We start from the raw sequence: 12,551 nt of genomic DNA, 5'->3' as shown, positions 1-12,551 counted from the left end.
TGCTAAGCCTTTAGGAGCTGGACTCAATTAAGTCAAGTAATGAGCTGTATTTGGGTTTTGTTTCTTCTATGGTCACTCTCAGTGAAACACAGGCTTCAATTTGCTCTTGTGCTACCTCATTTTTAGAATTCTCAAATAACCAACTTTTGGCCTAATTGAGTTTCTTTATTTTCTCTTTTTAATGTTATTAATTTTCTCTCTGATCTTTATTATTTTATTTTCTTCTGCTTTCCATAGGTTTGGCTTTTTTTTCTTTTTCCACTTTCTTAAGGTAGAAACTGAACTTTCTCTTTCTGGAGAACTTTCTCTTTTTTCTAATGTAGGCATTTTAATTCTATGATTTTCTCTCTAAATACTGCTTTAGTTATATCTCACACATTTTAATGTGTTTTCATTTTCATTTAGTTCAAAATAATTTTTGATTTCCTTATTGATTCCTAATTTGATCCATGGTTACTGAGAATTGTGTTCATTTCCAAATATTTGGGGATTTTCTAGGTATCTGTTATTATTTTATAATATAATTCCATGTTGATCTGAAACACTGTGTTTGACTTGAATTCTTATAAACTTATTAGGATATTTTCCTAGCTCAGAATATAGTTAATCTTAGCAAATGTTTAATGTGGACTTGAGAAAAATGTATATTCTGCTGTTATTGGGAGGTGCTATGATTTGAATGTGTCCCTCAAAGTTCATGTATTGAAAACTTGATCCCCAATGCAGTGGTGTTGGGAGATGAGGCCTAATGGGAGGTGTTTGGGTCTTGGGGACATTATCCTCACGAACAGATTATGCCATTATCACAGAAGTGGGTTTGTTATCATAGGAGGGGGCCCTCTTGCTTGTTCCCTCTTTCACTCTTCTACTTGCTGCCAAGGGATGATGCAGCAAAAAGGCCCTCACCACATGCCGGCCCCTCTATCTTGGACTTCCCAGCCTACTGTGAGCCAATTCATTCTGTTCATTATAAATCACCATTCTGTTATTGCAGCACAAAACCAACTAATACAAGAGAGATGTTTAATAAATGTCAATTATGTCAAGTTTCTTGACAGTGTTGTTCAAGCCTTCTATATCATTCTGTACCCTTACTGATTTTCTGTATATTCTACCAACTATTCAAAGAAGGGGCTGAAGTCTCTATACGTACTGATTTGTGTATTTCTCTTTGAAGTATTAAAAGTTCTTATTAAATGTGTTTTGAAGCATTTTTATTAGGTGCATAAATATTTGGAATTATGTTAGGTTGATGAATTGACCACTTTGACATTATAAAATTACTTTCTTTATCCCTGGCAACATTGCTTTGAAATCTACTTTGTATGATGGATTAAAAAAAAACTGACTTTGCAAGTTAAATGCCTTTCTTTTGTTGTTGTTTGGAGGGGAATGATGCACTTTCCAGGTATTTGCCTTTTTTGTAGTCAAGGTCCCAAGAACAATTTTTTTTAAACATTAAGGGTATTATAATATTATTACTGAAATTTTTCTAGTAAAACACAGTTTCAGGTGCTGTTTATTTCTTCTCTTATTGATTCCCAGATACCCCCTCTGATATGGTTTGGCTCTGTCTCCCCAAACAAATCTCATCTTGAATTGTAATCCCCACATGTCAAGGGAGGGACCTGGAGGGAAGTGACTGAATCATGGGAATGGTTTTTTCCATGATGTTCTCGTAATAGTCAGTGAGTTCTCATGAGATCTGTGGTTTAAAAAGTGTGGCACTTTCCCTTCCCTTTCTGTCTTTCCTGCCTTCCTGTGAAGAAGGTGCTTGCTTCCCTTTTGCCTTCCACCATGATTGTAAGTTTCCTGAGGCCTCCACAACCATGCGGAAACGTGAGTCAATTCAATCTCTTTCCTTCATAAATTGCTCAGTCTTAGGTGGTTCTTTATAAGAGTGTGAAAACAGACTAACACACCTTCTTTATCTGTTCAATCCTAATCAGAATTCTCACCTTTCTAATTCTGGATCTTCTGATTAAAAATCTGACTTAAGACTCTAACTATATAATATGTGATATATATTATGATACATATAATATATGAAGTCTAATTTCAAAGATCCAGCATCTTTTGAAATCTATATTAAAGTTTTAACTCCTCTGAAAGAACTCTAGACATCAAATAGGATTTCTAATGTGTGGAATGCTCAAAAACTAATCTCTGTAGTTGCATCCAGAAAAGCATTTTTGCACTAGACTTATCTCTACTGAAAAATTAATTATGCCAAAAATCAACTTAAAAAATAAATTTTTAAAAATCACTATACCCGAAATTTATGGAGAAACCACCACCAAAAGGAGTCATGCAAAAGAGCAATGGAGGCTTCTGAGAGAAAATGAGTCTTCCAGATTTTAAAAACTCTTTCCTATGGAAAAAAACAAAAGAGAGATGCATGGAAATTAAAATATATTACAAAACATGTTAATATAAATAGGCTTTATAAAGAGTATGCTTTCATTGCTTATAGATCAGAACTGTCCAACAGAAATTTAACATGAGCCACATACATAATGTTAAATTTTCTTGTAGCCACATCAAAAAAGTAAAAACTGACATTAATTTTAGTGACATTTTATTTAACCAAATAGATTTAAAATATCATTTCAACATAATTTTTATAAAAATTATTAAAATATTTTGCATTCCATTTTTAGTACTAGGTATTTGAAATACGGTATATATTTTTGATAGCATATCTCAACTTGAACACTACATTTTCATCAGAAGTACTAGATTAATATTTAGACTTCACAGAATACATGTTTGTAATTTTCTTCCAAACATAATTAAAAGCTTTTTAATAACTAAATCAAATTTAGTTTTTAGATTTATATATAAAGTAGTTAAAAGAAATACAATAAAAAATTCAGCTCCTCAGTCATACTAGTCATATTTCATATGCTCAATAACCACATTTGGTTAGTAGATATTGAAAGGACACCAAGAACAGCAAAAATGTAAGATTCATGCCATTATTTCCCCCTTTTCCACTGAGGACAAATATCAACAATCAATCATGGACTTATATTCCAATAAACCCCTATCCTGAGCCTGTCTAGTGTTCTTCCTAAGCAAACAATTAATCAAAATTGGAATAAACAGCTAAATTTGTCTGCTGTAACTACTAGAAAATATAAGTTTTGGTTTAAATAGGCAGATTCAGTATATTATTTTATCTCCTTATTCAAAAAATGTTTTAATGCCAGATTGAGTAACATTCAAGATTTCTTTTAAGTGCATCCAGAGGTATGAATTCCTCTTAAAGTACAGGTCTATAAAAAGGACATCATATAAACTTTCATGGCAAGAAAATTATTATGTATTCTGTGGGGACACATCTTTTTCATGGGCCACTAAGTATAGTATGATGTACACTGGTAACAGCTCCAACTTGGATTTAATACTTTTTAATGAAAAAGAACATATGTAATGTACATAAACACAAAGAGCAGAAAATTGAAATAGAGGGCAAAATGACCAGTTTTACCAGGTAACCATCCCACCCTCATTTTAGCCCTCGTATTCACTGGCTATTGATCTAATTACCTCCCAACACCTGCAGTTTTTCATAGTTTGGTTACCCTATAGGGATACTACCCAAAAATTCCCACAGACACTTGGAGACTCAAAAGAAACACCCAGAGGGTTGTAAAGAAGGGCACTCACAACTTATTTCAGGATCAAAAATGAGCAGGCTAAAACATCCTGAGCTGACAGAGCAGGAATAGACAGAAGGAAGAAACACCTGTTACGGTTACATGCCAAGCCAGTGTACGCTAGCAACCTCAGGGTCCCAAAGCAGTAACACAGAGTTTAAAACATTCTTTTCTGGTAATCAGTGGGTTAGACACATCACTGGTCTTTCCTGCCAAATTTAATGCCCAAAGGATCAAATCTCATTGAACACCTAATTTATCATAGCTTTAAGTAAAGGTCTGATTCATTAAATCATAATGTCACAATGTAACCTACAATAAAATGAAATATTTACATACATCAAAATTATGGGCTTTTAAAATAAAAAGATAAATTTGTTCAGCATCCAAATGTCTGGGTAGCTGAGTAAGTTCATTTGCTTTGAATTCTGTGAAGCTGCAACCCTAGAAATAGGAAAATATAACAGGAGAGTAAATATTTCACTCTTCTCACTGTAGTAGACTCATATAACTACAGAAGACCAACATTTAACTATCACTCACTCACATAATTACTTCTTTTTACTAAATTAACTAAAAATTATATAACCCATCTAAGAAAAACCTTCAGCTGTGCACAGTGGCTCATGCCTGTAATCCCAGCACATTGGGAGGCTGAAGTGGGTGGATCACTTGAGGTCAGGAGTTCGAGACCAGCCTGGACAACATGGTGAAACCCTGTTTCTATTAAAAATACAAAAATTAGCTGGGCGTGGTGGCATGCGCCTGTAATCACAGCTACTTGGGAGGCTGAGGCAGGAGAATCATTTGAATCTGGGAGGCAGAGGTTGCAGTAAGCCAAGGTTGCGCCACTGCACTCCAGCCTGGGCCACAGAGTGAGGCTCCATTCCCCACACCCCCTGCAAAAAAAGAAAAACCTTCATATTTTCTGCTTCTTTGAAGTTAAGAACCCTAGCACATTCATATGCCATATCTAAAATAAAAACAGAATCATATTTCAGAATTTTGATATAAACTCAAATGATCAAGAATTTTAGCTAGACTACACTTAAGTAAATAAAGACTAGGTAGAAAGAGAAAGCTTCTATACTTGTTTCCAACTCTCTCCTCTGGTACCTCTCTCTATATTTAGAGCTATGTTTATATTGTTGTAAACATTATTTTAGTCCTACATAATACACTTGATATACAATCTGGCAGAACAGAAATTTTAAGTACCTCTATATTCTTCTCTGTCTCCATTTCATCTGAAAGCTGGAAAACATTTTAAATAAAATCTTTAAAACTCTAAATTAAAGAAATTTTACATTTAGTAAATTTGTTCAGTTAACTAGTATGCATAGATAAATATAGATACATGTATATATATCCTAGAGGCCTAAAATACTATTGCTGTGTTTGATACTGGAAATTCAAAGATGGCCTTTGCCCTCAAACTAGTTATGGTTCAAAAATGGAATCAGATATATATACAAACAAAACAAATAGATATAAGGGCTATAATAAACAAACTACTTATTACAGTCAGGTTCCCTGGGAAATAGACTCTCTGGGGAAGTTTAGTGTTCAGAATGTTTATTGCGAGTGCTTTTGGAATCAATGCCTTTTGGAATCAATGCCTTTGGCAGTCAAGGGAAGAGGCAGAATTGGGCAGATGGAGAAATTAGCTATGATGGAGGCCTAATAGCCACAACTGGCTTGAAGAAGACTTCTAGAGCTGAAAGTATCGATCAGAGCTGTCCTGCATTGGACTGAAATAGCCAAGCCTTTCTGCTCCAACTTGAGCAGTCACCAGATGGTTCCTGGAAAGATATTTCCTCAGAAGAGGAAGTTCTCTGGAGGTAAGTAAACCAATGAAGGGGCTGACAGTTGAAGGGTGTCTCTTAACAGCACTCTTAGGCCCTAGAGCACAGGTACTTCTTTGAAAGGGAATTGGGTGGCCAATTTTAATGTCTACTACTCTGCTTTATATACATAGATTAGTTTTTGATCATCTAGTCATGTTTACATATATATATATAAAACATACATAATATATATATACTATAGACAGACATAGATAGACAGACAGACAGACAGATAGATAGATGGCAGGTTAATTTCCACATTCCTAATTACTCCAACAATAACTTAGCTTACAAGTAAGTTTTACACAAACAATACCACACAGACACACATATTACACATACACATATATTAGAAAGGAGATGACATATAACATATAAAACAAATCGGAAAGAATGATGTATTGCTTCCAGAAAGAGGATCATATTATTCTCACTTTTTAAAGTGTACAGCCAATATCATACTGAATGGGCAAAAACTGGAAGCATTCCCTCTGAAAACTGGCACAAGACAGGGATGCCCTCTCTCACCGCTCCTGTTCAACATAGTGCTGGAAGTTCTGGCCAGAGCAATCAGGCAGGAGAAGGAAATAAAAGGTATTCAATTAGGAAAAGAGGAAGTCAAATTGTCCCTGTTTGCAGATGACATGATTGTATATCTAGAAAACCCCACTGTCTCAGCCCAAAATCTCCTTAAGCTGATTAGCAACTTCAGCGAAGTCTCAGGATACAAAATTAATGTACAAAAATCACAAGCATTCTTGTACACCAATAACAGACAAACAGAGAGCCAAATCATGAGTGAACTCCCATTCACAATTGCTTCAAAGAGAATAAAATACCTAGGAATCCAACTTACAAGGGATGTGAAGGACCTCTTCAAGGAGAACTACAAACCACTGCTCAATGAAATAAAAGAGGATACAAACAAATGGAAGAACATTCCATGCTCATGGGTTGGAAGAATCAATATCGTGAAAATGGCCATACTGCCCAAGGTAATTTATAGATTCAATGCCATCCCCATCAAGCTACCAATGACTTTCTTCACAGAATTGGAAAAAACTACTTTAAAGTTCATATGGAACCAAAAAAGAGCCCGCATCGCCAAGTCAATCCTAAGCCAAAAGAACAAAGCTGGAGGCATCACGCTACCTGACTTTAAACTATACTACAAGGCTACAGTAACCAAAACAGCATGGTACTGGTACCACAACAGAGACATAGATCAATGGAACAGAACAGAGCCCTCAGAAATGATGCCGCATAGCTACAACTATCTGATCTTTGACAAACCTGACAAAAACAAGAAATGGGGAAAGGATTCCCTATTTAATAAATGGTGCTGGGAAAACTGGCTAGCCATATGTAGAAAGCTGCAACTGAATCCCTTCCTTACACCTTATACAAAAATTAATTCAAGATGGATTAAAGACTTATATGTTAGACCTAAAACCATTAAAATCCTACAAGAAAACCTAGGCAATACCATTCAGGACATAGGCGTGGGCAAGGACTTCATGTCTAAAACACCAAAAGCAATGGCAACAAAAGCCAAAATCGACAAATGGGATCTCATTAAACTAAAGAGCTTCTGCACAGCAAAAGAAACTATCATCAGAATGAACAGGCAACCTACAGAATGGGAGAAAATTTTTGCAACCTACTCATCTGACAAAGGGCTAATATCCAGAATCTATAATGAACTCAAACAAATTTACAAGAAAAAAACAAACAACCCCATCAAAAAGTGGGCAGAGGACATGAACAGACACTTCTCAAAAGAAGACATTTATGCAGCCAGAAAACACATGAAGAAATGCTCATCATCACTGGCCATCAGAGAAATGCAAATCAAAACCACAGTGAGATACCATCTCACACCAGTTAGAATGGCCATCATTAAAAAATCAGGAAACAACAGGTGCTGGAGAGGATGTGGAGAAATAGGAACACTTTTACACTGTTGGTGGGACTGTAAACTAGTTCAACCATTGTGGAAGTCAGTGTGGCGATTCCTCAGGGATCTCGAACTAGAAATACCATTTGACCCAGCCATCCCATTACTGGGTATATACCCAAAGGACTATAAATCATGCTGCTATAAAGACACATGCACACGTATGTTTATTGCGGCACTATTCACAATAGCAAAGAGTTGGAACCAACCCAAATGTCCAACAACGATAGACTGGATTAAGAAAATGTGGCACATATACACCATGGAATACTATGCAGCCATAAAAAATGATGAGTTCGTGTCCTTTGTAGGGACATGAATGAAACTGGAAAACATCATTCTCAGTAAACTATTGCAAGGACAAAAAACCAAACACCGCATGTTCTCACTCATAGGTGGGAATTGAACAATGAGAACTCATGGACACAGGAAGGGGAACATCACACTCCGGGGACTGTTGTGGGGTGGTGGGAGGGGGGAGGGACAGCATTAGGAGATACACCTAATGCTAAATGACGAGTTAATGGGTGCAGGAAATCAACATGGCACATGGATACATATGTAACAAACCTGCACATTGTGCACATGTACCCTAAAACCCTAAAGTATAATAAAAAAAAAAATAAAAAAAAAATAAAGTGTACACAGGAATAAGAAAGAGAGACTTTTTAGGAAAAATGAGATCAAATATGATTGGAAAGAAGGCTATGTGCTTGAAAGCTACAGATCAATAAAGATGAGGTCAGAAATAGGACTATATTAAAATAGGAGGCTTCTGTACAGCAAAGGAAACAATTAACAGAGTGATGACACAACCTTTGTAATGGGAGAAAATATTTGCAAGCTATTTATTTAACAAGAGACAAATATCCAGAATATATTAGTATTCAAGGCACTGGAACAACTTAACAGCAAAAATAAACAACAAATAATACCATGAAAAAGGAGGCAAAGGATCTGAATATACATTTCTCAAAAGAAGACATACAAATGGCCTATGAAAAACGTTCAACATCACAAATCATCAAAGAAATGCAAGTCAAACCCACAATGAAATATCATCTTATCCAAGTTAGAATGGCTATTATCAAAAGACAACAAATGCTAGTAAGGATGAAGAGAAAAGAGAATTCTTATAATGCTATTGGTGGGAATGTAAATTAGTACAGCTATCATGGAAAACAGTACAGAGGTTTCCCAAAAAACTAAAAATAGAACTGTCATACAATTAGTCCAGCAATCCCACTACTCAATATCTCTCCAAAAGAAAGGAAAACAAAGGGATACCTGCACTCTCAGGTTTACTGGAACACTATCCACGATAGCTAAGGTATGGAACCAACCTAAGTTTCCATCAAAGGATAAATAGATAAAATGTGTTGTATATACACAATGGAATACTATTTAGACATTAAATGAATGAAATCCTGTCATTTGCAGCAATATGGATAAAACTGGAGGTTGTTTGTTAAGTGAAATAAGGCACAGAAAGACAAGTATTATGTGTTCTTGCTCATATGTGGGAACTTAAAAAGTTTATTTTGTGGAGGTATAGAGTAGAATGGTGGTTACCAGAGGCTGTGAGAAGGGTGTTTGGGGAGTGGAAGAGATTAAGAGACGTTGGTTAATGTGTACAAACATATAGTTATTTAGAATGATTAAGTTCTACTGTTTGATAGCATAGTAGGGCAACTATAGTTAGCAACAATGTATTGTATATTTCAAAATAGCTATAAAAGAATATTTGAAATGTTCCTGACACAAAAAATGATAGCTATTCTAAATAACCTGATTTGATTATTACACATTTTATGCATGCATCAAAATATCACAGGTACCCTGTAAATGGGGACAATGATTATGTATCAATAAAAAAGATGAAGTCAGATTTAATTAAATGTTAAGGTTAATCTCCAAGTCCTGGCTTTATTCTGCAGGAGGAAAAGAAATAGTGGAAGTTTTCAAGCAGCAGAGTTGCAGTAACAAAAAACATAGTTTTTGGTCATATAACCTGAAAATGAGACCACAAAAATATAAATACATGTTAAAATTCTGATTGATAAATCCAATAAAACTTTTATATTTAACAAAAAGAATAACTATTAAAACTTTTGTTAGTATAATTTACCTAAAGGCCATTTCAATAGATTTTGAAAAGTCATTTGATAAAATTAAGTAGTGAGAATTTTAAAACTTCTTTGAAAGGAGCATGCCTTGTAAATGTGAGGAAATACAGAAGAGCCACTTGGCTGAGCAAGTGCCCAGCTACTAACCAGTATGCTTAAGCACCATCTACTGAATCACATCCCAAACTTCAACACTAAAAATACTTTGCAAATACATGCCCCGATAAAACCAAGGACAATAATTCAGCTACAAAAAAAGACCCAACACAAAGTCTCAGCCCTCTGAAAACATCCAGAAACAAAGCGAATTGACTACATTCAAATTACACCACAGTTAAAGGAACATCAGCCCACACAGATGAGAAAGAATCAGCACAAGAACTCTGGCAATTCAAAAAGCCGAAGTGTCTTTTTCCTCCAAATGACTGCACTAGTTCCAGTAACGGTGCTTAACCAGGTTGAAATGGCTGAAATGATAGGCAAAGAATTCAGAACATGGATAGAAATAAAGATCATGAAAATTCAGGAGAAACTGAAACCAACTCCAAGAATCTAAGGATTACACTAAAACAATACAGGTGCTGAAAGTTGAAATGATAATTTTAAGAAAGAACCAAACTGAACTGACAGCTGAAAAACACACTACAGGTATTTAATAATACAATCACAAGTATTAACAGCAGAATAGACCAAGCTGAGGAATGAATCTCAGACCTCAAAGATTGCTTCTCAGAAATAACTCAGTCACATAAAAATAAATAAAAAATAATGAACAAAACCTCTGAGAAATATGAGATTATGTAAAGAGATCAAATCTATAGTGTTCCTGAAAAAGGGGGAGAGAAAAGGAACTTGGAAAACTATTTCAGGACATCATCCATGATAATTTCCCAAATCTCGTTAGAGGCCAAAATTCAAATTCAGGAAATGTAGAGAGAACCCTTGTGAGATACTATACAAGATGACCATCCATAAGACACACAGTTATCAGATTCTCCAAGGTTGATACGAAAGAAAAAATATTAAATGCGGCTAGAAAGAAGGGCAGGTAAACCTACAAAGGGAACTTCCCCAGGCTAACAGCAGACCTTTCAGCAAAAATCCTACAAGCCAGAAGAGATTGGGGGCCTATATTCAGTATTTTTTTTTTTTTTTTGAGACAGAGTTTCGCTCTTGTTGCCCAGGCTGGAGTGCAGTGATACAATCTTGGCTCACTGCAACTTCCCCCTCTCGGGTTCAAATCCTCCTGCCTCAGCCTCCCAAGTAGCTGGAATTACACACCACTGCACCTGGCTAATTTTTTATTTTTAGTAGAGACAGGGTTTCACCATGTTGGTCAGGATGGTCTCAAATTCTTGACCTCATGTGATCCACCTGCCTCGGCCTCCCAAATTGCTGGATTACAGGCCTGAGCCACCATACCCAGCTGTATTAAGTATTCTTAAAGAAAAGAAATTCCAACTAAGAATTTCATATCTAGCCAAACTAAGCTTCATAAGTGAAGGAGAAATAAGATCTTTTTCAGACAAGCAAATGTTAAAGGAATTCATTACCAACAGACCTGCTTTGCAAGAGGTCCTTCAGGGAGTGCTAAATATGGAAATCAAAGACCATTACTAGCCACCAGAGAAACATATTTAAGTACATACACCAGTGACACTAAAAAGTACCCACACAATCAAGTCTGCATAATAACAAACTAACAACAAGATGACAGCCCTAGGGGAACTGTCAGACCTGAACTACGCAAGGCCATCTTGCCCAAAAGATGGGGCCAGTCCATCTTGGGCACCCCTTGGTCTGCTGGCCTCTCCCAGGGTCCCAGCCTGGCTGCACCTGCTTGCAGTACACATACCACTGACACTATAAAGCAACCACATAAACAAATCTGCATAATAACCAGCTAACATCATGATGACAGGATCAAATCAACACATATCAATACTAACCTTGAATGTAAATGGGGGCTAAATGCCCCTGTTAAAAGGCATAGAGTAGAAACCTGGATAAAGAACCAAGATCCATTAGTATGCTATCTCCAAGAGACCCATCTTGCATGCAATGACACACATAGGCTCAAAGTAAAGAAATGGAAAAAAATTTACCAAGAAACTGAGAAACAGAAAAAAGCAGGAGTTGCAATCCTAATTTCAGACAAAACAGACTTTAAACCAACAACAATCAAAAAAGACAAGGGAATTACATAATGGTAAAAGACTCAATTCAACAAGAAGACCTAACTATCCTAAATATATATGCACCCAACACAGGAGCACCCAGATTCATAAGGCAAGTTCTTAGAGACCTTCAAAAAGACTTAGACTCCCACACAGTAATACTGGAAGACTTTTAACACCCCAATGACAATATTAGGACAGAATCATTGAGGCAGAAAATTAACAAAGGTATTCAGGACCTAAACCCAGCACTGGGTCAAATGGACCTGGTAGACATCTACAGAACTCACCACTCCAAAATAACAGAATACACATTCTCATTGCCCACATGGGACATACTCTAAAATCGATCACATAATCAGAAGTAAAACACTCCTCAGCAAATGCAAAAGAACTGAATTCATGACAGTCTCTTGGATCACACAACAATCAAATTAGAAATCAAGACTAAGAAATTCACTCAAAACCATACAATTACATGGAAATTGAATAACCTGCTACTGAATGACTTTTAGGAAAAAAAATGGAATTAAGGCAGAAATCAAGAAGTCCTTTGGAACTGATGAGAATAAAGATATACCAGAATCTCTGGGACACAGCTAAGGCAGTGTTAAGAGGGAAATTTATAGCACTAAATGCCGACATCAAAAAGTTAAAAAGATCTGAAGTTAACAACCTAACATCACAACTAAAAGAACCAGGGAACCAAAAGAAAACCAACCCCAAAGCTAGCAGAAGACAAAAAATAACCAAAATCAGAGCTGAACTGAAGGAGACTGAGA

At 36.0% G+C, this 12,551-nt stretch overlaps 1 protein-coding gene across 8 annotated transcripts in view; it reads right to left on the bottom strand.

Annotated features, from left to right (window-relative positions):
* Positions 1-12,551, bottom strand: part of FAM227B (family with sequence similarity 227 member B) — a 281,662-nt gene that overhangs the window by 230,860 nt on the left and 38,251 nt on the right. For all 8 annotated transcript variants that reach the window (XR_004030437.1, XR_004030439.1, XR_004030438.1 and 5 more), the window contains exons 7-9: positions 4,881-4,916; positions 4,002-4,106; positions 2,273-2,371 (exon numbers count right to left, since the gene is read on the bottom strand). Coding sequence is in view for 5 of the 8 variants with exons in the window: in XM_030814111.1 (XP_030669971.1) it covers positions 2,273-2,371; positions 4,002-4,106; positions 4,881-4,916 (240 nt within the window). In the remaining 3 variants the exon portion in view is untranslated. The remainder of the gene's footprint in view (positions 1-2,272; positions 2,372-4,001; positions 4,107-4,880; positions 4,917-12,551) is intronic.

The sequence above is a fragment of the Nomascus leucogenys genome, chromosome 6 (assembly GCF_006542625.1).
Source record: "Nomascus leucogenys isolate Asia chromosome 6, Asia_NLE_v1, whole genome shotgun sequence".
In the NCBI taxonomy this organism is placed as follows: Eukaryota; Metazoa; Chordata; class Mammalia; order Primates; family Hylobatidae; genus Nomascus; species Nomascus leucogenys.
Note: the sequence above shows the minus strand (reverse complement) of the source record. Positions and strands in the feature narration are given on the sequence as shown.